We start from the raw sequence: 25086 nt of genomic DNA, 5'->3' as shown, positions 1-25086 counted from the left end.
TGTGAGTAGAGATGGGGTTTCACTATGTTGGTCAGTCTGGTCTCAAACTCCTGATCTCAAGTGATCCTCCCATCTCAGTCTCCCAGTGTTGAGATTACAGGCATGAGCCACTGTGCCCAGCCAACACAACATATTTTTAATGAAAAATAACTACATTTTTCCAAACCAAAACGAAGGTGAAAACAGTGGTATTGTTTTGTATTTTTTGCAAATCTCTTCAATGTCTGGTTTAATATTCTGGTTTAATTCCCATATCTGCTTCTACACTCAACCTGTTTCAACATCACATATCACAAACAGCTAGGCGCAGTGGCTCACACCTATAATCCCAGCACTTGGGAGGTCAAGACGGGAGGATCACTTGAGGCCAGGAGTTGGAAGACCAGCCTGGGCAACATAAACAAGACCCCTCTGTCTCTATAAAAACAAAACAAAAAATCACATGTCACGTATCCTCTGGAAAATCCCACTGTACACTCATGAAAGACAAATAATATCTTTTTTTTTTTTTTTTTTGGAGATGGTATCTTGCTCCATCACCCAGGCTGGAGTGCAGTGGTGAGATTTCGGCTCACTGCAACCTCTACCTCCTGGGTTCAAGCGATTCTCCTGCCTCAGCCTCCCCAGTAGCTGGGGTTACAGGCATGTATCACCCAGGTAATTTTTGTATTTTTAGTAAAGATTAGGTTTCACCATGTTGGCCAGGCTGGTCTCAAACTCCTGACCTCATGATCCGTTTGCCTCGGCCTCCCAAAGTGCTGAGATTACAGGTGTGAGCCACCACGCCCAGCTGACAAATAACATCTTAATATTGCTGTGAACCTAGTGTAGACTTTATGGATACTTTGAAAGGATCGCACTTTGGAAACCACAGAGTTAAACAATATTTGCTTCTGCTAATGTTCAAGTCTCATTGGCTTCATGCGATAAAAATGTACTCCAGTGAAGACTGGCCAGCTTCCCATGGAGAGCTGGCTTTTTCCATCATGCTGTAAATTATACCATCTGGAATGTGTGGTTTCCAAGTTTACAGAGAGAGAGGAGAAGGGGGCTGGTGAATCAGGTGGGATGCTTTTAAGGGTAGGGCCTGAGCCAGGCACACTGGCTCATGTCTATAACGTCAGCGATTATGGAGGCTGAGGTGTTTGAGCCCAGGAGGTTGAGACTGCAGTGAGTCATGATCACAGCACGGCACTCCAGCCTGGGTGACAGAACGAGACTCAGACCCTTGAACAAAAAAAAGACTAGGGCCTAGAGGTGGGCATGTCACTACTGTCCATATTTATTGGCCAGACCTCTGTCACTAGACCTCAGTTTAACTGCAAAGGGCCTGGGAAATGTCATCTTCCTATGTGTCCAGGAAGAGAATTGGGTGTGGTGAACACTTAGCATCTGCTCCACCCCTGGGGTGATCATGGCACTCACAGGATCCTGTGACCGGAAGCCTCCACAGGGTCACTTCATGAACATTTCTCATATTCCTGCAGCATTTTCAAACAGTTGCCCTATTAGTGACAGCAGTTATAACAGGCGGCTTTGACTTCAAGCATTTGTACCATTGAAATTAACTTTTCTATTTTAATTATAAAAATAATACATGTTCACACACACAAAGCATCGTTTCAATGATCAGAGGGATAAAAGAGAAAGGTAAACATGACACCCCATAGAACCTCCTTGAACTGTGTCACCACCAGAGAGAAGCATAGTGAACTCTCGCAAAAAGTTTCTTTGCATCTCTAACTTACATCTACATCTATTTTTTGGAATGCAGTTGGGGTCATATTATGCATACTGTTCTATAAATCCGGAAGGAGGGGCATGTAAGTAGACAAGATGATATGCAGAAGCAGATGGAAGGTAGAGTAACTCCTCTGCATCAATTCAGGGCTCCCTCTGGCTGAAAGAAGAAAAAGAAGAGTGTGGCTGGGGATGTGGCCATAGAGCAACGACGGTCAGGCCCAGCCTCCCAGCAGCATGCAGGAGAGGCAGCCAGACCCCCAGATGGACTGCCCAGGCCTCACAGGCAGATAGGGTGTGGACAGCCTCACGAAGATGCCTGGGTCCCCAGCATTGCAGAGGTTTCAGCAAATTGCTGGGCCTAGAGTTGTGACGACCAGGCATGGTGGCCTTCTCAGTGGTCATCTGTGAGCACACATAACCATGGACCAATGCCCCTCCTACTCCCTGTGTGGCATAACCCTGAACAGAGGGAAAGAATAACAAACCTAGTGTCAGGAGTGGAACCCTGCCTGTTTTTGTATAACCCACAAGTCAAGAATCTTTCTTCCTTCCTTCCTTCCTTCCTTCCTTCCTTCCTTCTTTCCTTCCTTCCTTCTCTCTCTCTTTCTCGCTTTCTTTCTTTCTTTTCTTTCTTTCAGAGGGAGTCTTGCTGTGTCTCCCACGCTGGAGTGCAGTGGCATGATCTCGGCTCACTGCAATCTCCACCTCCTGGGTTCAAGCAATTCTCCTGCCTCAGTCTCCTGAGTAGCTGGGATTACAGGCACCTGCCACCACACCCGGCTAATTTTTGTATTTTAGTAGAGACAGGGTTTCACTATGTAGGTCAAGCTGGTCTTGAACTCCTGACCTCAAATTATCCATCCACCTCGGCCTCCCAAAGCGCTGGGATTACAGATATGAGCCATTGTTGGGCCGGGCGCGGTGGCTCAAGCCTGTAATCCCAGCACTTTGGGAGGCCGAGACGGGCGGATCACGAGGTCAGGAGATCGAGACCATCCTGGCTAACACGGTGAAACCCCGTCTCTACTAAAAAAATACAAAAAACTAGTCGGGCGAGGTGGCGGGCGCCTGTAGTCCCAGCTACACAGGAGGCTGAGGCAGGAGAATGGCGTAAACCCGGGAGGCGGAGCTTGCAGTGAGCTGAGATCCGGCCACTGTGCTCCAGCCCCGGCGACAGAGCGAGACTCCGTCTCAAAAAAAAAAAAAAAAAAAAGATATGAGCCACTGCGCCCGGCCTTATTTATTTATTTATTTATTTATTGAGACAGGGTTTCATTCTGTCATGCAGGCTGAGTGCAGTAGCGGGATCACAGCTCACTGCAGCCTCAACCTCCTGGGCTCAAGTAATCCTCCAGCCTCAGCCTCCCGAGGAGCTTTTTTTTTTTTTTAAACCTACTAAGAATCACTGAAGTTTTTCTGAAGTTTTTATATTTCTCTCCCTCTCCCTCCATCTCTCTCTTTCTCTATCTCTCCTTCCAAGACATGGTCTCTCTTGTCCAGGCTGGAGTGTAGTGAGCTCCTGGGCTCAAACGATTCTCCTGCCTCAGCCTCCCAAAAGGTAGGGACTACAGGTGCACACCACCACACTCAGCTAATTAAAACATTTTTTTGTAGAGATAGGGTCTCCTGATGTTGCCCAGACTGCGTCCCTAACTCTTGGGCTTAAGTCATCTGCCTGCCTTGGCCTCCCAAAGGGCCAGGATTACAGGCGTGAACCACCACGAAAAAAAAATCAAATGGAGACTATTTTGTGACACATTAAAGTTATCTAAAATTCTAATTTCAGTGTGCAGACATGGAGTTTTATTGAAACATAGCCAGGTTCATCTGTTACATGGTGCCTGTGTCTGCTTTTGGGCTCCAACAGCAGAGTCGAGTTGTTGGAACAGAGATCGTAAGTGGTGCTCTGTCACTTTGCTTTGCAGCTCAGTGCACTATAAATTGCAGTTTTGGGCTGGGCGTGGTGGCTCACACCTGTAATCCCAGCACTTTGGGAGGCCAAAGCAGATGAATCACCTGAGGTCAGGAGTTTGAGACCAACCTGGCCAGCATGGTGAAACCCTGTCTCTACTAAAAATACAAAAATTAGTTGGGCGTGGTGGCGGGGGCCTGTAATTCCAGCTATTTGGGAGGCTGAGGCAGGAGAATCGCTTGAACCCGGGAGGCAGAGGTTGCAGTGAGCTGAGATCGCGCCATTGCACTACAGCCTGGGCAACAGAGTGAGACTCCGTCTCAAAATAAATAAATAAATAAATTTCAGTTTTGCAGTTACAACTTGATCGTTTTGTTGTTGTTGTTATTGTTGTTTGAGATGGAATTTCGCTCTGTTGCCCAGGCTGGAGTGCAGTGGTATGATCTCAGCTCACTGCAACCTTCACCTCCCATGTTCAAGCCATTCTCCTGCCTCAGCCTCCCAAGTAGCTGGGATTTCAGGTGTGTGCCATCATGCCCAGCTAATTTTTGTATTTTTAGTAGAGACGAGGTTTCGCCATGTTGGCCAGGCTGGTCTCAAACTCCTGACCTCAAGTGATCCACCAGCGTTGGCCTCCCAAAATGCTGGGATTACAGGCATGAGTCACTGCGCTTGGCCACAACTTGATAAGTTTGAGGGCCAACTGTATCATCATACAGTGACAATTTATATTATATTATTTTACTTTATTTTATTTTTGAGACAGAGTCTTACTCTGTCCCCCAGGCTGGAGTACAGTGGCGCAATCTCGGCTCACTGCAGCCTCTGCCTCCTGGGTTCAAGCAATTTTTGTGCCTCAGCCTCTGAATAGCTGGGATTACAGGCACGTGCCACCATGGTCGGCTAATTTTTGTATTTTTAGTAGAGATGTGGTCTTGCCATGTTGGCCAGGCTGGTCTTGAACTCCTGACCTCAGGTGATTCGCCTGCCTCAGCCTCCCAAAGTGCTGGGATTACAGATGTGTGTCGTTGCACCTGGCCTATTTTATTCTATTACCAGTGCATACCTATCATGTGAAAAGAAGAAAGTAAGCCGGGCACGGTGGCTCACGCCTGTAATCCCAGCACTTTGGGAGGCCGAGGTGGGTAGATCACCTGAAGTCAGGAGTTGGATGCCAGCCTGACCCACATGGTGAAATCCCGTCTCTATTAAAAATACAGAAATTGGCTGGGCATGGTGGCAGGCACCTGTAATCCCAGCTACTCAGGAGGCTAGGGCAGAAGAATCACTTGAACCCGAGAGGCAGAGGTTGCGATGAGCTGAGATTGTGCCATTGCACTGCAGCCTGGGCAACAACAGCAATACTCTGTCTCAAAATAAATAAATAAATAAAAAAGAGAGAAAAGGGAGAAAGAAGAGTCAGTCATTGTACTGGGGACATGCCTTATGCTGGAGCCTAGAGATCTTAGGGCTTTTCTGACTTTCCAAGGATGGGACTCAGTGTGGCTATATATATATATATATATATATAAATATATATATATTTATATATATATATATTTATATATATTTATATATATATTTATAAGGGTTTCACCACCATGTTGGCCAGGCTGGTCTCCAACTACTGACCTCAAGTGATCTGCCCGCCTTGGCCTCCCAAAGTGCTGGGATTATAGGCATGAGCCACTGCGCCTGGCCCCTTCTTTTTTTCTTGCCTTTCCTCATCAGGCTGCACCCCAGGGCCGAGACCTACAACCTCCCTCTGGGTCAATATCTAGGGTGCCATGCCCAGTGATAGTATATGTCCCTCCTGTCTATGACATGCCTGATCGGGGTCCACCTCATGTCCCATTCTCTCTCATACTCCATTATCAGAAGAATGAAGTGCCAGGGAATAGGCAGCAGGTGGTCTAGTGCCTCATCACCCTGTGATATCCACGGATCTGCTGTAACCTCAGCCTTCAGTTGGGGGTTGAGCATGGGGTGATGAGGGTACATTCATAGTCCACAAAGCAGAATCGTACCCTAAAGTGGTGACTCAGCTTGGCCCCGATAAGGCCAGCAGCATCTGGGCTATGCAGTATTTGGTGGAACCAGTGATTTCTATGTCATGTGTCTGCTGCCAAGGGGATAAGGGGAGGGAGGATCAGGCAAGGGCCTGAGGCCAACTCTGCCTCCGCTCCACGTGCTGGCCCAGAATAGACCCTGCCCCTGGTCTGATGCTCTTCCTCCATCCCCAGGGTCCTTAGGCAAGGGGGGAAAATGAGCAGGTCCGGGTTGGGGAGAGAGTCGGGCTCCAGTGCTCCTGACACCTGCTCCCCAGGGGAGAAAAGTAGACTTTTTGTGAAATGAGAATATCATCAGCTTGGTTGTCAGGTTTAGATTTGCCAAGAATAGGAGGCTGAGGCCTTGTTCCTTCTTGTCTGCACCCCCTCTCCTCTGTCCTAGGCCTTTGGATCACTACTGAGGAAGGCTTCCCAAGCCCATCCCCAGAAAGAACTGAGCTTGGCCAGGCGCAGTGGCTCATGCCTGTAATCCCAGCACTTTGAAAGGCTGATGCAGAAGGATTGCTTGAGCCCAGGAGTTCAAGAGCCTGGGCAACATAGCAAGACCCTGTCCTTAAATTAAAAAAAATTAAAAATCAGGCCGGGCGCGGTGGCTCAAGCCTGTAATCCCAGCACTTTGGGAGGCCAAGGTGGGTGGATCACAAGGTCAGGAGATCGAGACCATCCTGGCTAACACCGTGAAACCCCGTCTCTACCAAAAAAAAAAAATACAAAAAACTAGCCGGGCGTGGTGGCGGGCACCTGTAGTCCCAGCTACTTGGGAGGCTGAGGCAGGAGAATGGCGTGAACCCAGGGGGCGGAGCTTGCAGTGAGCCGAGATAGCGCCACTGCACTCCAGCCTGGGGCACAGAGCAAGACTCTGTCTCAAAAAAAAAAAAAAAAAAAAAAAAAAAAATTAAAAATAAAAAAAGTATATATATATATAAAAATCAGGCCCTTGCCTGATCCCCCTGCCCCACCTTATTCCCTTGGCAACAGACACATGACAAAAAAAACAATGTAATCCCAGCACTTTGGGAAGCTAAGGCAGGTGGATCACCTGAGATCAGGAGTTTGAGACCAGCCTGACCAACACGGTCTGTACTAAAAATACAAAATTAGCTGGACATGGTGGTGCGCGCCTGTAATCCCAGCTACTCAGGAGGCTGAGGCAGGAGAATCGCTTGAATCCGGGAGGCGGAGGTTGCAGTGAGCCGAGATCGTGCCATTGCACTCCAGCCTGGGCAACAAGAGCAAAACTCCGTCTCAAAAACAAAAAAAAAAAAAGAAAGAAGGAGAGAGAGAAAAAAAGAGAAAGAGAAAGAAGGAGGAAGAGAGAGAGAGAAAGAAAATAAATAAAGAACTGAGCTGGGTGTAAGCCACTGTCTTCAACCTTTGCAGTACTGCAGGCTCCCTGACAGAAGTTCTGAGCTGGGACTGTAGACACAATGTGTCTTGTCTTACCACTATAGAGTAAGGTGACAAGAGCAGGAGGACCTGGGACTTGGTGTATTTGGGGCCTCCCTGGGTTGGTCACAGCTCTTTCCAGCTCATTCTTCTTGTAGGCCACCCTGAATTTGCCAGACTCTGGCCTATGGTGAGGAAGCCATCCTGTGTGCTGGCACCCACACGCCAGTTCCTTGGGAGTCAGTTTTCTGACCCCTGATGTTATGTCCCAGCTGGAATCTGAGGACAGGGCTGCTCAGTTGGGGTCTCAGGAGCCTGGTGAAGATATCAGGTCCAATGGGGCCTATGACCTTGAACTCCATTTTTTCAGGGCTGTCAATATCAGGAGGAGCATAGGTTGTCATTGGGTAAAGTTGCCCAAGATGGTTGCCTAGAAGGAGTTTAGGGGGTTGGATCCTGGGGTCCAGGCCACACATGGAGGCTGCAGAGAGTAGAACTTGGGAAGCCAGTGCTGGAAAGGTGGGGGACTCCAGAGGGAGGAGGGAGGGGTGCTCCAGAAAAGGTGATGGGTTGGAGTAATCCATAGGAATCCCTGGGGTGTCCACATAAGTGTCATCTCCTGGCATGGGCAAGTGGTGAGTGGCATTCGGACCCAGGACCCCTCCCTGACTTTGGTTCACCCTGCAAGTAAGGCTGTGGGCTGACCTGTGGCCAGGTGGTCTCAGCTGGACCACGAGGGCTGTGTGCTTAGAAGGCCCCAGTAACAGTGACAAAATCCACTCAGGACATGCTGAAGGTGATAAGGTGATGGCTGGGCTCACAGAAAAAGAGGTGGGGGCCTTCCTGGGCTGGGAAGGCTGAGTCGTCTCCTAGTGGGCATCTCTGAGGAGTGGACCAGACCACAGGAGCCCCAAAAGATCCAAATTATTTGTGTTCAATCCCCAGCCTTCACATCAACCCTGCTCCCTCCACCCCAACGTTCCTAGTAGGCCCTAAGTATCTGTACCAGGCCCTGGCATGCAGTAGGTGCTCAGGACATATTTCAAAATAAAGGAATGAGCTATGCCTGCTCACTGGGTTCCAATGACCACCACCTATTTGGTGTTCCCGGAGCTGAGTGTCAGGCTGCTTATTCTTCTGCCTCTAACATCCCCAGCAGCCCTTCCCTGAAACTCATTGGCTGCAGGCCTCAGCCATCATCTGGTACCAGAAAGGCCTTGGGCTTTGGAGTTAGAAACAGTGGGTTAGGGCAGAGATTCTCAAAGCTCAGTCCCATCAGAGCCACCTGAAGGGTTTGTTAAAACTGTAGTAGCTGGCTGGGTGCAGTGGCTCACGTCTGTAATCCCAGCACTTTGGGAGGCCAAGGTAGGCAGATCACAAGGTCAGGAGTTCGAGACCAGCCTGGCCAATATAGTGAAAGCTCGTCTCTACTGAAAAACACAAAAATTAGCTGGGTGTGGTGGCACGTGCCTGTAGTTCCAGCTACTCAGGAGGCTGAGGCAGGAGAATCACTGGACCCTGGGAGGTGGAGGTTGCAGTGAGCCGAGATGGAGCCACTGCACTCCAGCCTGGGCGACAGAGTGAGACTCCGTCTCGAAACAAACAAACAAACAAACAAACAAACTCTAGCAGCTGAGCCCTACCCAGGAGTTTCTGATTCATTATGTTGGGGCAGAGCCAGACTTAAATGCTCCCAAGTTCCTAACTTATGCTGATGCTATTGGTGTGGGTGCCAAATTTTGGGGGATGAACATGTTTAGACACACCTGGAACAGACTCTTGGTGTCCACAGCTGGTATCTCCCTCTGATGTGCCTGAGGCTTTCTGAGCTCACTCTACAAGTTGATCAGAAGTGCCAGGAATTAACTCTTCCCCAACAACCCTCCAAGGGACTGAGAGGGGCTTGCTGTATATCTACTCACCTTCCTCCTGCCTCGGGTGGAACTTCTCTGAGACATGCATTCTGCACTGCAGCCCAGAGTTCCCCATCCACATCCCGGGGGGACCAGGCATCCCCGGTGGAACCCTGCTTATGACCCACTTTATAGTGGCTGTCTTCCCTCCCTGTATTTTTGTAACGTGTTCTTTGTATCCTCTTTTATTTACTTATTTATTTTTGAGACAGGGTCTTGCTCTGTCGCCCAGACTGAGTGCAGTGGCATGCTCATGGCTTACTGCAGTCTTGACCTCCTAGGCTCAAGCAATCCTCCCACCCCAGTCTCCCTAATAGCTGGGACTGCAGGTGTGTGCCACTATGCCAGGCTATTTATTTTTTATTTTTTATTTTTGAGACAGACTCTCGCTCTGTCACCTAGGCTGGGTGCAGTGGCATGATCTCGGCTCTCTGCAACCTCTGCCTCCCAGGTGCAAGCGATCCTCCTGCCTCAGCCTCCCAAGTAGCTGGGATTACAGGTGCACACCACAATGCCTGGTTAATCTTTGTATTTTTAGTAGAAATGGGGTTTCATTCACCATTTTGGCCAAGCTGATCTCAAACTCCTGACCTCAAGTGATCCAGCCATCTCGGCCTCCCAGAGTGCTGGGATTACAGGCCTGAGCCACTGCGCCCAGCCTGTTTTGTATTTTTTATAGACAGGATTTCCTCATGTTGCCCAGGCTGGTTTCGAACTCCTGGGCTCAGGTAATCTGTAAGCCTGGTCTCCCAAAGTGTTGGGATTACAGGCGTGAGCCACCATGCCTGGCTTGTATCCTCTTATAAACTTCCTATGCTACAATGTTTGTCTCAAGGTTTTCTGAAGTGGGAACTCAAACTAAGACAATGTCTCTGCCTCTTGTTTGTCTATGACTATGGTCAGTTCACTCCACTGCACTTGATCTTAACCAAAAGGCCGGGAAATGACAGGTTCGTGCCATTGTTCTGGGCCTCCATTCATTCTTCTGTGAAGTGGAGAGAAGTCCACCAACATTCTCATTGACTTGCAGTAACAGCACAATGGGTGTGAGCATTGTAGAGCAGGGACTCACTGGAGCTCTGGGATTATGGAGGAGGAAACTCATTTCTTTTTTTTTTTGATGGAGTTTCGCTCTTGTCACCCAGGCTGGAGTGCAATGGTGTGATCTCAGCTCACTGCAAGCTCTGCCTCCTGAGTTCAAGCGAGTCTCCTGCCTTAGCCTCTCAAGTAGCTGTGATTCCAAGCACATGCCACCACGCCTGGCTAATTTTTGTATTTTTAGTAGAGACGGGGCTTCACCATGTTGGCCAGGCTCGTCTCAAACTCCTGACCTTGAGTGATCTGCCAGCCTTGGCCTCCCAAACTGCTGGGATTACAGGTGTGAGCCACCGCACCTGGCCTAATAACATTTTTTATTGGGAAAATTTACATAACCTAAAATTCACCATTTTAACCATTTTAAAGGGTACAGTACAATGGCTTTTTGTATATTCACGATGTTATGCAACCATCACCACTACCTATTTGGAAAACATTTGACATTTTTAGTTGTTGCAACTAAAGAGGTATGGTGCTCCTGACACCTAGTGGGCGGAGACCAGAACTGCTGTTAAACATCCCACCAGAAAGAATTACCTGGGCGTGGGGTTGCTGGTAATCCCAACACTTTGGGAGGCAGGGGTGGGAGAATCACTTGAGCCCAAGAGTTCAAGAGCAGCCTGGGCAAAAAAGTGAGACTCCATCTTTACAAAAAATACAAAAAATTAGCCGGGCGTGGCAACGTGGGCCCGTGGTCCCAGCTACTCGGGAAGCTGAGCTGGGAGGATTGCTTGAGCCTGGGAAGGGGAGGTTGTAGTGAGCCATGATTGCACCACTGCACACCAGCCTGGGTAACATAGCAAGATCCTGCCTCAAAATAAATAAATAAATAAATAAATAAATAGAAAGAAAGAAAGAAAAAGAAAAAAAGAATAGTCTGCACCAAAATGTTAACAGCAGAGGTTGAGAAGCTTGCTGTACACAATGAAAACACCATCACCACACCAACAGTAATTCAGCAGTATCAACCTGACTTGTTCCAAGAATGCCGTTTTACCATGTTCTTTTTTTGTGTTTTTTTGTTTGTTTTGTTTTTTGTTTTTTTGAGACGGAATTTCGCTCTTGTTGCCCAGGCTGGAGTGCAATGGCGCGATCTCGGCTCACCGCAATCTCTGCCTCCCGGGTTCAAGCAATTCTCCTGCCTCAGCCTCCCGAGTAGCTGGGATTACAGGCATATGCCACCACATCCAGCTAATTTTGTATTTTTGGTAGAGATGGGATTTCTCCATGTTGATCAGGCTGGTCTCAAACTCCCGACCTCAGGTGATCCGCCCACCTCAGCCTCCCAAAGTGCTGGGATTACAGGCGTGAGCCATCACGCCCAGCCCATTTTAGCATTCTTATTTTAGTCCAGGAGCCAAACAAGTTTCATGAATTGGATTTAGTTATGTCTCTCTATTGTCTTTTAATATAGAAGAGTATCATCTGCCCCACACTCAGCCTGTTTGTTTTTCATGTCTTTGATTTTCTTTTTAGGAGTTCAGGCCAGGCCAGTTTTCTAGTATCATATTCTGGATTTACCTGATTGCTTCTTCAAGATTGGATCCATGGTAAATACTTTTGTCAAGAATACTACATTGGTGATTTTTGCATCACATCAGGAAGCCCATCGTATACGATTGCTGTGCTCTTTACAATGTTGAAACTAGAAGATAGCATAGTTCAGAAGACAGAATCCGGTGCAGCCTCCCCTCCCCTTCTCCTCCAAGTATGGTGTCCAGGAAGCTATTGTAGTTGGTCTACCCTTTCTGAAAAGTAGTGAGCTGGGTGAGGTAGTGCAAGCCTGTAGTCTCAGCTATTCAGGAGGCTGAGGTAGGAATATTACTTGAACCAGGGAGTTCAAGGCTGCTGTGTTATGCGCATCAGCCTGGGCTACGCAGTGAGTTTCGATCTCAAAAAAAAAAAAAGTAAAAAACAGTGAAAAAGTCAGGGTAGCCTGAGGCAGATAACACTCAGCCAGCAGGAAGTCTTCAGACCCTCCTCTCTCCTCCTTTTTTTTTTTTTTTGAGATGGTGTCTTGCTCTGTCACCCAGGCTGGAGTGCAGTGGTGTAATCTTGGCTTACTGCAACCTCTGCCTCCTGGATTCAAGCAATTCTCCTGCCTCGGCCTCCTGAATAGCTGGGACTATAGGCGTGTGACACCAGCTGGCTAATTATTTTGTATTTTTAGTAGAGACAGGGTTTCACCATGTTGGCCAGGCTGTTCTCGAACTCCTGACCTCAAGCTATCTGCCTACCTTGGCTTCCTGAAGTGCTGAGATTACAGGTGTGAGCCACTGCACCCAGCCCTCTCTTCTCTTTATTATAGCAGTAAGAAACCTCACCTTTGGGCCGGGCACGGTCAGGAGGTCCTAATCATGAGATCAGGGGTTCGAGGCCAGCCTGACCAACATGGTGAAACCCCGTCTCTACTAAAAATACAAAAAAAATTTAGCCGGGCATGGTGGTGTGCATCTGTAATCCCAGCTACTCAGGAGGCTGAGGCAGGAGGATCGCTTGAACCCGGGAGGTAGAGGTTGCAGTAAGCTGAGATTGCACCACTGTACTCCAGCCTGGGCAACAGAGGGAGACTCCATCTCAAAAAAAGAAAAAAAAAAGGCCTCACCTTCAAAGATGGTTCCCTTTGCCAACACCAGGGAGTAGGCTCCAGCCTGGGTTGCTGAGAGGACATGGGAGGATTCCTGGGACTTCTTCAGCTGTTACTTGGTTCCCAGGGAGAAAAAAATGAGGACAGAAGTGAGCAGAATCCCTTGAGACTAGAACCAGGAAGCTAAGGGTGTGAGACAGTGGGGGTTGGGAGCTGTGCTGCTGGAAACTGCAGGGCCTGTAGGATTCCTGTCATGAACAATTCTGCAAAAACCACACTTAAGTTACCCCCTATCTTCCTTCTCTTTAGAAAGTAATTTCCTCCTCTCTCCACCTTTTAGGAACCCCGCCTATAGACCATCTTCTCCAGGAAACCTAGCAGTGATGCAGGAGGAAGGATCTCTTCACTTCTGGTCTCAAGGCACTTCAGGCTGGAACCACCATGAAGGCCGAAATTCTATCCAGTTACCCTGGAAGTGGGAAACCAACAACCTGCATGGCATTTTCTGAAGCTAGACATGTAAACATCATTTAAAAGTTCTGTTTTCTTGACTAACGCCTGTAATCCCAGCACTTTGGGAGGCCAAGGTGGGCAGATCATGAGGTCAGAAGATCGAGACCATCCTGGCTAACACAGTGAAACCCTGTCTCTATTAAAAATACAAAAAATTAGCTGGGCATGGTGGCAGACACCTGTAGTTCCAGCTACTTGGGAGGCTGAGGCAGGAGAATGGCGTGAACCTGGGAGGCAGAGCTTGCAGTGAGCCGAGATTGTGCCACTGCACTCCAGCCTGGGCAACAGAGTGAGACTCCATCTCGAAAAAAAAAAATAAATAAATAAAAAGTTCTGTTTTCTCTCTTCTTTAAAAATCTGAAGCTCTTAGCTGGTGTGGTGGCACATGCCTGTAATCCCAGCTACTCAGGAGGCTGAGGCAGGAGAATTGCTTGAACCCAGGAGGCGGAGGTTGCAGTGAGCCAAGATTGCGCCACTGTACTCCAGCCTGGGTGACAGAGCGAGATTCCATCTTAAAAAAAAGTTGGCCGGGTGTGGTGGCTGACACCTGTAATCCCAGCACTTTGGGAGGCCGAGGCGGGCGGATCACAAGGTCAGGAGATCGAGACCATCCTGTGAATGGTGAAACCCCCTCTCTACTAAAAATACAAAAAATTATCCGGGTGTGGTGGTGGGCACCTATAGTCCCAGCTACTTGGGAGGATGAGGTGGGAGAATGGCATGAACCCAGGAGGCAGAGCTTGCAGTGAGCCGTGATCGCGCCACTGTATTCCAGCCTGGGTGACAGAGCGAGAGTCTGTCTCAAAAGAAAAAAAAAAAGTCTGAAGCTCCGGCAAACCAGGACCTACATCTTTGCCTGCCATCAATGGCTTCTCCCTTCAGGTGAAACTCACACTCTTCAAACTGTTATTAAAATGCCACAGGTTTGGTCTAGGTCCTGCTGCTCACCACACAGAAAGCCAACCACTGAGACAATTATTGCCAAGGAAGAAGGCTTTAATTGGGTGCTGCAGGTGAGGAGATGGGAGATCAGTCTCAAATCCATCTCCCTAATGGACTAAAATTAGGAGTTTATATAGCAGGGAAGAAATGTAACGGTGTGTGGGAAAATGAATGCAAGGGATAAGGAAGCAAATCATGATGAATGAAGGCCCTTGAGTCTCATTGTCTGGATGGGATGATCTGGTGGGTTTCAGTTCTTTGATACTTTTTGAGAGGACTGGGGGTCCTTTCCTGAGAGGGGAACTCAGATAAAACAAATGTAAGTTTCAAGCTTTAAGATCAGAAGGGTTGATTTCTATGTTTATCCAAAAAAGCTGTCTATGGGACTATTGGGTTAGTTTCAAAACTTCCCCAATATTGAGTCAGAGTGTGGTCATTGTTAATGTTGAAATACAGAACTAGACCGGGTGTGATGGCTCAAGCCTGTAATACCAGCACTTTGGGAGGCCGAGACGGGCAGATCATGAGGTCAGGCGATCGAGACCATCCTGGCTAACACGGTGAAACCCCGTCTCTACTAAAAAAAAATACAAAAAACTAGCCGGGCGAGGTGGCAGGCGCCTGTAGTCCCAGCTACTCGGGAGGCTGAGGCAGAAGAATGGCGTAAACCTGGGAGGCGGAGCTTGCAGTGAGCTGAGATCCAGCCACAGCACTCCAGCCTGCGTGACAGAGCAAGACCCCGTCTCAAAAAAAAAAAAAAAAAAAAAAAGAAATACAGAACTAATCTTCTGTTTCTGAAGGAAAGTATGACAGGCCGGGCATGGTGGCTCATGGCTGTAATCCTAGCACTTTGAGAGGCCAAGGTGGGTGGATCACCTGAAGTCAGGAGTTCAAGATCAGCCTGGCCAACATGTTGAAACCCCATCTACACTAAAAATACAAAAATTAGCTGGGTGTGGTGATGCACACCTGTATCCCAGATACCTGGGAGGCTGAGGCAGGAGAATTGCTTGAACCCAGGAGGGGTTGCAGGGAGCCAAGATTGTGCCACTGCATTCCAGCCTGGGCGACAGAGCCAGACTTCATCTCAAAAAAAAAAAAAAAAAAAAATGAAAATAAAAGAGAGGCCAAAGGGCCATGTGTGCTTCAGGGAAGATGAGAAATGGCATAATTGTGTGTGTGTGTGTGTGTGTGTGTGTGTGTGTGTGTGTGTGTGTGTGTAACTGGAGAAATATTCTTACGTATTTATTATACAAAGTCGATCTGTGCTGAAAAATACAACTCCAGGTGTCATTATTTCTGATCATAGTGACCAGGGGGTCATTACAGGGTCAGACTCCCCAATATGACTCTCAGCTGTACCACTTGCAAGCTACTGACTTCAGACAAGACTGTGACAATATCCAGATGCCTCTGTAGTTTAAACTGCTTTGACTGCTCAAATATAGTCCGACTGCTATCTTAGCAAGAAAACACCCTGCACACGTGGCTTTCAAGGCTGTGCTAAAGACAACATGAAATCCCACACCCCATATTATTATTTCTGGGATGAGAATGTGCCCAAAGTCAATACTAGCCCAAGCCAAAAGCTAAATCTGGCTCCCATGGGTAGGTTTCTGGCCCTGACTTTGGCAGATGGTGCTGGCCCATGTAACCCACTCTACCCCAAAGGCCACAGCAGGGGGAAGGCTCTGGAAGTCAGAACTTCTGTGAAAGTCACAGGCTGACCTTGGGGATGCTCACATCCTGGGACAGCTCAGCTTAGGTCAAGTGAGGACCATCAGACCCTGTCCAGATCAGAGTAGCTCACTGAATTCTCCAGCCACAGCCTTCAGCAGTAGGTGCCAGCAGGATTTTCAAAACCAGGACCAAGGAATTTGCAGACAAAGGTGACTTTCTCCTATAGGATGTTGAGGGAGGAGAAAAGGAAAAAAGCAGTTGGGCAGACAGCTAAGGCTAGTCCTTGGTAAAATTCTTTTGAAAAATCAAAGCTACAGGCACAGATAGAGCAGCCTGGGGAAAAATCAAGCTGCACCTGCACAGATAAGGGAGCAAGGCCCAGGATAGAGGTCTTTGTTCTTTGCATAATCAGCGGGCTCCCGGGAAAATGTTTCCTCCCCTTTTCAGGCAAGTAAATGGTGAGCTCTGTGGGAACTTGGACAGGGAGGGGGATGGGGGGACTTACCTAAAACATAACTGCAACTACAGAGACAAGAGAAGCTACATGTGCTTTCCTAAAGACATGCCCACAGCTGCACAGTTAATGGTAGTTACACAGATAGGAGAAGTTACACAAATAGCTACAGAGATGAGGGAAGTTTGTTTGTTTGTTTGTTTGTTTGTTTCTTTCATTCTTTCTTTTCTTTCTTTCTTTCTTTCTTTTTTTCTCTTTCTTTCTTTCTTTCTTTCTTTCTTTCTTTCTTCTCTCTCTCTCTCTCTCTCTTTCTTTCTCTTTCTTTTTTTTTTTTTTTTTTTTTTTTTTTTTTTGAGACGGAGTCTCGCTCTGCCGCCCAGGCTGGAGTGCAGTGGCCGGATCTCAGCTCACTGCAGGCTCCGCCTCCCGGGTTCACGCAATTCTCCTGCCTCAGCCTCCCGAGTAGCTGGGACTACAGGCGCCCACCACCTCGCCCGGCTAGTTTTTTGTATTTTTTAGTAGAGACGGGGTTTCACCGTGTTAGCCAGGATGGTCTCGATCTCCTGACCTCGTGATCCGCCCACCTCGGCCTCCCAAAGTGCTGGGATTACAGGCTTGAGCCACCGCGCCCGGCCTTCTTTCTCTTTCTTTCTTTCTCCTTCCTTCCTTCCTTCCTTCCTTCCTTCCTTCCTTCCTTCCTTCCTTCCTTCCTTCCTTCCTTCCTTCTTTCCTTCGTTCCTTCCTTCCTTTTTTTTTTTGAGACAGAGTCTCACTCTGTCGCCCAGGCTGGAGTGCAGTGGCGTGATCTCGGCTTACTGCAACCCTCCATCTCCTGGGTTCAAGTGATTCTCCCGTCTCAGTCTCCTGAGTAGCTGGGATTACAGGCATGTGCCACCATGCCCGGTCAGTGTTTGTATTCTTAGTAGAGATGGGGTTTCACCATGTTGGTCAGGCTGGTCTCGAACTCCTGACCTCGTGATCTGCCCACCTCGGCCTCCCAAAGTCTTGGGATTACAGGTGTGAGCCACCACGCCGAGCCAGACACTCCATTATTTTTTGAGCCACTAATAAAGGAAAAGAAAAAACGTTTTCATTGAGACATAATGTCCACTAAAAACTACATGTCTTTTTTTTTTTTTTTTTTTTTGAGATGGAGTCTCACTCTGTCACCCAGGCTGGAGTGCAGAGGCACAATCTTGGCTGACTGCAACCTCCTCCTCCTGGGTTCAAGTGATTCTCCTGCCTCAGCCTCCTGAGAGGCTGGGACTACAGGCACATACCACCACATCTGGCGAATTTTTCTATTTTTAGTGGAGACGAGGTTTCACCATGTTGGCCAGGCTGGTCTCGAACTCCTGACCTCAGGTGATCTGCCTACTTCGGCCTCCCAAAGTGCTGGGATTACAGGTGTGAGCCACTGCACTTGGCAAAATGCACAAGTCTTAAATGTGCAGTTCAATGAAATTTTACACATGTATATACCTGTGTGACCACCACTCAGATCAAGATACAAAACCTTTCCAACACCTCACACGTTTTCCTCATTTCCCCCCTCAGTCAATAATTCCCCACCCTCCCAGAGTTAACCACTGTGTGTTTTATCACCATTTATTAAAATTTTCCTTGGGTCTGAATGTTACAGGGCTGGAATCATACCATCCTCTCTTCTCCAGCGTGCTTCTTTCATTCAACCTTATGTCTGTGCAATTCATTCATGTTGCAGTGTGTAGCAGCAGTTCATTCTCTTTTCATTGCTGTATAGTTGTCAATTATATAAACATACTGTTTGTTTGTTTGTTTGTTTGTTTGAGACAGGGTCTCACTCTGTCACCCAGGCTGGAGTGCAGTGGCGCAGTCTTGGTTCACTGCAACCTCTGCCTCCTGGATTCAAGCGATCCTCTCACCTCAGCCTCTCCAGAAGCCGGGACTACAGGCTTGCGCCACCATGCCTGGCTAATTTTTGTAATTTTTTAAGAGACAGGGTTTTGTCACATTGCTCAGGCTGGTCTTGAACTCCTGAGCTCAAGTGATGCACCCCCAATGTGCCGGGATTACAGGTGTGAGCCACTGTGTCTGGCCCAATTGTATCAATATACTGTTATTATCCGTTTTGCTGTTGATGGATATTTGGATTGTTTCCAGTTTTCTTTCTTTCTTTTCTTTTTTCTTTTTTTAGACAGGTCTTATGTGCATAGACTGGAATGTAGTAGTGTGATCATGGCTCACTACAGCTTTAACCTCCTGGGATCAAGCGATCCTCCCCACCTCAGCCTCTGGAGTCACTGGGACCACAGATATGCACTACTGTGCCTGGCTATTTTAAAATTTTTTGTAGAGATGGGGTCTCCCTATGTTGCCCAGGCTGGTCTCAAACTCCTGGGCTCAAGGGAGTCTCCCACCGCAGCTTCCCAAAGTGGTGGGATTACAGGCATGAGCCACGGCACCAACTTTATGTTTTTGTTTTATTCCCACCCTCAAAGGATTGGATGGGAAACACCCTCACAGGCACAACTAGAAATAATATTTAACCAGATATCTTGGCATTCCTGGCCCAGTCAAGTTGACACATAAAATTAACCATCACAGATCCCCTCCAGCTCAGGGCTCAATACACCAGCCTGAGAGAACCCCCATCCATCCTTCTCCCCTCCCTGAATGACCGAGGAGACCATGCCTCTCCAGGAAACCTCTGCCTTAGGAAATCCTACAGATGATTCACAGGAAACGTGACTGTGCTCTCTGGGGCAGGGTCAGTGGGCTGGGTAGGGGTTTCAAAATCAACCCCGATTCAAAAAGCACCTGATTGACAGGGCCACAGGTGCTTGCAGTTTTTCCCTGCATCCCCCGCTCTCTCCCCTAGACGAAGTGGGAACAGGGCCCTTGAAGGGGAGTACACTGCAGGAGGAAAAAGAAGAGAAGGGAGAGGGTTTGAGCACCCCTCTCTGTCCTTGTGTGGTCTGCTGGCACAAGCATGCACACTCTCCCTTTTCTCCTCCCTGCAGAGTCCCTGTGTTCTGGGCCCCCACCCTCACTCAGGAGGCTCTGCCTCCCCCAGGGTTTCCCAAAACCTCCTTCCAGAACATGCCACATATTTCTGAAGGTCCTTTTGCCAACAAGCATTGTCCTGGGAATATCAGGGTGGTTCCTTACCAGTAAAATCACCCACATAGTGAAACTTTTTTTTTTTTTTTTTTTTTTTTTTTGAGATGGAGTCTCACTCTGTCACCAGGCTGGAGTGTAGTGGCACGATCTCAGCCAACTGCAACCTCTGCCTCCCGGGTCCAGGTTCAAGTAAGTCTCCTGCCTTAGCCTCCTGAGTAGCTAGGATTATAGGTGCGTGCCACCATGCCCAGGTGGGGCTTTTAGTAGAGGTGGGGCTTCACCATGTTGGCCAGGCTGGTTTTGAACTCCTTACCTCATGATCTGCTCACCTTGGCCTCCCAAAATACTGGGATTACAGGCATGAGCCACTGCACCTGGCCATGAAACTTTTTCTGTTGTTGTTTGTTTGTTTAATGGAGACTGGGTTTCACCATGTTGCCCAGGCTGGCCTCGAACTCCTAGGCTCAGGTGATCTGCCTGCCTCAGTCTCCCAAAGTGCTGGGATTATAGGCATGAGCCACCATCAACACGGCTCACTGCAGCCTCAATCTCCTGGGCCGAGTTATCTTCCTCCCTGTCTCCTGAGTAGCTGGGACTACAGGTGTGCACCACCACATTCAGCTAATTAAAATTTTTTTTGTAGAGACAGAGTCTCACTATGTTGTCCAGGCCGGTCTTAAACTCCTGGGCTCAAGAAGGTGTAAATCACTACACCTGGCTGTGTTTTTCTTTAGTTTTGTTTTTGTTTTTTGAGACAGCATCTTGCTTTGTCGCCCAGGCTGGAGTGCAGTGGCGCGATTACAGGTCATTGTGTTTTGGTGGTGGGTTTTCTTGATGTCTCCCCCACTGGACCGTCCGGGGCATGGGCTGCCCTGTGAGTGCCTCAGCCCTTGCCCATCACTGCCCATGGGGCTGATACACCTGTGTGCACATACTCAGGTGAAGACAGCCACTGCTCGTAGGTGAGGTAAGACACTGAGTACCTGGGTGGGAAGACTTCTCCCACTCCCACCCTGCCTGCACCAGACCATGAAGAGCTCTCCATAGCATGGGTGCTGACCAGGCCCAGCCTGGGTGACAGAGTGAGACCCTGTCTCAAAAAAAAAGACATAATGAGGTATGATTTTAATTTCTTGGCTGTCCCAGTGTATACAAATGTTGGGAGTATGGATTGCTTCATTTCATTTTAAATAGCATTTTTTTTTCTTTTTTTTTTTTTTTTTTTTTTTTGAGACAGAGTCTTGCTCAGTCGCCCAGGTTGGAGTGCAGTGGTGCAGTCTCTGCTCACTGCAGTCTCTGCCTCCCGTGTTACAAGTGATTCTCATGCCTCAGCCTCCCGTGTAGCTGGGATTACAGGCATGTGCCATCATGCCTGAATAATTTTTGTATTTGTAGTAGAGATAGGGTTTCACCATATTGGCCAGACTGGTCTTGACCTCTTGACCTCCAGTGACCCACCCACCTTGGCCTCCCAAAGTGCTGGGATTACAGACGTGAGCCACCATGCCTGGCCACCCTTTATCTTCTTTTCTTTTTGAGACAGGATCTTGCTCTGTCGCTCAGGCTGGAGTGCGGTGATGCAATCATAGCTAACTGCAACCTTGAACCCCTGTGCTCAAGTCATCCTCCCACCTCAGCCTCTACTACAGGCATGCACCACTATACCCAGCTATTTTTTAATTTTTTGTAGCAATGGGGTCTCGCTATGATACCCAGGCTGCTCTTAAACCCCTGACCTTGTGATCCTCCCATCTTGACCTCTCAAAATGCTGGAATTAGGGGTGTGAGCCACCATACCTGGCCCCCTTCATCTTTTTTCCATTGCTTTGTGCCAACCCAGTTTGTGCACTGGGGCCTTGTGATCCTCTCAAAGCTGATTCAGCTTGCATTCCTTTCCCAGATGGACACGTGTGTGATAAACAGCCCTGCAGTGGGGTGAGGGAAGCCAGGGGCAGTGGGGTCCTGTATGTCCTGCCATCTCCACAAAAGGGCAGTCCTCACCCCAGCCTTGTGCTGATGAGACCAGGCATAGATAGTACTGACAACGCAGGGCGGAAGGGAGCAGCCATTAACGCTAATGAGGCAGGTGGCCTGAAAGCTTTGTACTCTGCAGTGGCTCGCCCACCCAGGGGACAGTTCGTTCTGTTTCCTTGGCTTCCAGGAACCCCAGGCGGAAAGGGGTTTGGGGACAGGAGCAGGAGTGGGGGTCTTGGAAAGACCTAGAGGGAGAAAGGGAGGGGAGGACCAGAAATGCAGTCAGGAGGGCCTGGGATTGGTTAGGTGGGTTTTTCCCTCCCCATTCCCTCCAAAGAAACCCAGGGTCTAGTTCTCACCTACCCCTGCCCAACAGTGGCCATTGGCCCATCACCCTCTCCAATGTCCTTGATCTGAATTCTTAGAAGCACAGGAAACAACATGTCACATAGGAGTTGAGTAAGCATCTCTGGGGCCACAAATTAAATTAAGCTTTCAGGGCCGCCTGCCTTGTTACTGCTAATGGCTCCGGCCTTGCTCGGCTCCTAGGTCCCTGTCCCATGGACATTTGGGGACCCTGGGCACCCTCTCTGGCTCCCAAATTGTAATTGGCTCCTGGAAACCTCACCCCAAATTGGAGATAGGCACCCCTCTTATAGAACAAAAGGCTCAGGTTCAGGGAGTGAGGGTCTGAACTGTGCCCCCACCCTCCAGGAAGGGCCCTTCACAGCCTGCCTGCAGGGATCAGTCACGTGTGGCCCTTTATTAGGCCCTGCCATATAAGCCGAGGGCACGGGGTGGCCAGGAACTCTCTAGGCAAGAATCCCGGAGGCAGAGGTGAGTTCTCAGGTTGGGCAGGGACTCCTCCTCTCTGTGGGGTCTCTATCTGGGCATCTAGAGGGGACTCCAAGGATTAGGAGGGACTAAGTGGTGCGTCTTCCTGCTGAGCCAGGCCATGCTGACTGCAGCACTGCTGAGCTGTGCCCTGCTGCTGGCACTGCCTGCCATGCAAGGAGCCCAGATGGGGTTGGCCCCCCTGGAGGGCATCAGAAGGCCTGACCAGGCCCTGTTCCCAGAGCTCCCAGGTCAGTGTGAGCAAGGGTGGGACTGGGCGGGGCCTGAATACCCTCTGGCCACAAATTGTGTCCCCTGGCATAAACCCTCTTTCTCCCTTCCCAAACCCTCCCATGGGAGGTGGGTGCTTTGTGCTTGGGGGGGTTCCTGCCCTCACATCCTCTGCCCCAGGCCTGGGCCTGCGGGCCCCACTGAAGAAGACAACTGCAGAACTGGCAGAAGAGGATCTGTTGCAGGAGGCTCAGCCCTTGGCAGAGGTAACTGCTCGGGGAAAAGGGTAAGGTGGTGGCCCTTGGGAGGGGGCATTGGGTATTAGCTCCTCTCCCCAGCTCCACCTCTCCCCATGCTCCATTGCCATCCTGCACAGGTTGCGACAGGTAAGGTCCCTGGACCTGTAGTTAGAGGCCTGTGCCCACATTCCTGGTTCCCCACACCCACAGGTACTAGACTCGCAGGACCGCGAGCCCCGCTCCTCACGTCGCTGCGTAAGGCTGCATGAGTCCTGCCTGGGACAGCAGGTGCCTTGCTGTGACCCCTGTGCCACATGCTACTGCCGCTTCTTCAACGCCTTCTGCTACTGCCGCAAGCTGGGTACTGCCATGAACCCCTGCAGCCGCACCTAGCTGGCCAACGTCAGGGTCAGGGCTAGCGTAGGGGCAAGCAAATGCGAATAAAGGATGGGACCAACCCCAAGGCTGTGATTATTTCAAACGTGGCCGTCAAAAGAGGGAGGGTTCATGGAGGGGGTGGGAGTGTCGCCAAGCCAAGAAACCACACATACTCTTATTCCAGGGCCCGGGCTACCCCAACATAGGAGGCACATACACAGGCGCTTTTAGGGGTCCTGGCGCCCCTGGGAAAAGTAGAGAAGAACCGCACTCCAGCTTTCAAAAATCTTGTACAGCAAGTGTGGTTTGGAAAGCAGGACGCAGCATGGCACAGGGGCTATCACTCCTGGCTAATGAATAAGCCTTAGGCTCCAGGGCTTGCTTGCTGCTACTTCCACACAATGCCTGCCCCTCATCCTGTTACCAGAGGGAAGGCGGGGAGTGTGCGTTGTTCAGGTCCTTAGCGTTTTGAACAAAGAATTGAACAAAACCCAGAAAGTAACAAAGGAATGACACACAGGAAGGAAGCAGAAAGCAGGGATTTGTTAAAGCGAGAAAGCACTCCCGCAGGGTGGGAGTGGGCCTGAGCAAGAGGCTCAAGGGGCCCAGTTACAAAGTTTTCTGGGTTTTAAGTACTCCTTTTGCGGTCCCTGTCCGTTACCCCTTATCTGGATGAAGGGTTTGGTCCATGGCTAATTAACCCATTTATGCCTGAGGTTGCAATCTTTTGCATTTTTGCAATTAGACCTTGGCGATTACCTTGAGCAGTAGGATATAAATAACTCCCATATGCTTAGCGTTCCAATAGTGGAACACTAGGCACAAAAAAGGCTGAGGAGAATTGGCGCCCTATGCAGATGAAGGGATGGCCCATGCTTGGCCCGCAGCCAATCCAAGGCACTCTCCCTTTCAAATGAGACTTGGTGGATGGGGAAGGTTTGTGGGGACAGTGGCTTTTGATCCTTTGTCACTCGGACATGGGGAGATGGGGCTTTTCTTTTTGGTTTAGCTTTAGGAAGTTCGCCTTAGTTGGCCTCACGTTCCCTGCCCCCAGACCTTGGTGTTTTCCCTTGATTCAGTTTCAGAATTCAGCACGTATTGGCCTCAAGTTCCCCGCCTCTAGACCCTATTCTCCTGCCTCTATCGGACCTCAGTTTCCCTCTGGGGAGGAGGCTAGCCCAGCAGTTTGAAAACTTTGCAAGCTTGAGAAAGCCTGGCTCCTTTCTTTGCCCCGCCCGCCCCTGCAGCGCCAAGTGCAGCAAAACCGGGAAAGGTAGAGGGTCCAGTCAAATCCCTGCGGCCGCGGGCGCCACCACGCGGCCGGCCCCGAAAGTCCTCTTCTTAGTGCGCAGGCGCCATAGGACCGTCCCCAGCCCACGCCTGCTCCGCGCTTCCGCGCAGCCACCCGGAAGCCGGGAGCTGCTCAGAGCCACGCCCCCTTGTGGTCACGTGAGGCGCTTGCGCGTCACCTGACGCGCTTGACAGCCTACTGAAGACGCCGCGTCAGCTGATTTGGGAGTCGCGATTCGTGCCTGCCGGTCCAGGTTCTCTGGTCCCGCCGCTCCCGCAGCAGCCATGTCGTTCTTCCCGGAGCTTTACTTTAACGTGGACAATGGCTACTTGGAGGGACTGGTGCGCGGCCTGAAGGCCGGGGTGCTCAGCCAGGCCGACTACCTCAACCTGGTGCAGTGCGAGACGCTCGAGGGTGAGCCGGGGCCGCGAAAGGCGGGGATAGAGGCTGGCCAGGGCCTGAGGGTTCAGAGGTGTGGGCCGGGAAACCGGAAGCGGGGGGTCTTGAAGGGCCTGAGAGGCCTCTCTGGGAATCCCGGGGCTGATAGCGGACGCGCGGGAGCGGGATCTACCTCTAGCTGTGACTCGGCGCGGGCCCAAACGCAAACAAGGCTTTAAGAACCGCAGTTGTTCGCCTTTGCTTATGCCACCTTTTCTCTCGCTGTGCTCACCCTGCAGTTTGGAAGGAGAAGGTCTTTCGGGGGTAGCTGGTCGGTGCGAGGTGTGGCCATATAGGCCTCT

At 49.7% G+C, this 25086-nt stretch overlaps 3 protein-coding genes across 5 annotated transcripts in view; all 3 read left to right on the top strand.

The window, feature by feature from the left end:
- Nucleotides 1–25086, top strand: part of TPPP3 (tubulin polymerization promoting protein family member 3) — a 268538-nt gene that overhangs the window by 149649 nt on the left and 93803 nt on the right. The window lies entirely within an intron of this gene.
- The window catches only part of ATP6V0D1 (ATPase H+ transporting V0 subunit d1), a 303274-nt gene that overhangs the window by 234410 nt on the left and 43778 nt on the right, over nt 1–25086 (top strand). The window contains exon 2 of one of the 2 annotated variants that reach the window (XM_050773276.1): nt 24565–24760. In XM_050773276.1, coding sequence (XP_050629233.1) covers nt 24631–24760 — 130 coding nt within the window. In that variant the 5' untranslated portion in view covers nt 24565–24630. Of the gene's footprint in view, nt 1–24526; nt 24761–25086 lie in introns of those variants that run through there. The other variant, XM_050773275.1, reaches the window with a different exon arrangement.
- On the top strand, nt 21915–23135 carry AGRP (agouti related neuropeptide). Its single transcript, XM_050773286.1, has 4 exons — nt 21915–22210; nt 22326–22458; nt 22619–22704; nt 22888–23135. Exons 2-4 carry the CDS (start codon nt 22329–22331, stop codon nt 23068–23070), a joined length of 399 nt encoding a protein of 132 aa, XP_050629243.1. The 5' UTR covers nt 21915–22210; nt 22326–22328; the 3' UTR covers nt 23071–23135.

This window comes from Macaca thibetana, chromosome 20, assembly GCF_024542745.1.
Source record: "Macaca thibetana thibetana isolate TM-01 chromosome 20, ASM2454274v1, whole genome shotgun sequence".
Lineage (NCBI taxonomy): Eukaryota > Metazoa > Chordata > Mammalia > Primates > Cercopithecidae > Macaca > Macaca thibetana.
Note: the sequence above shows the minus strand (reverse complement) of the source record. Positions and strands in the feature narration are given on the sequence as shown.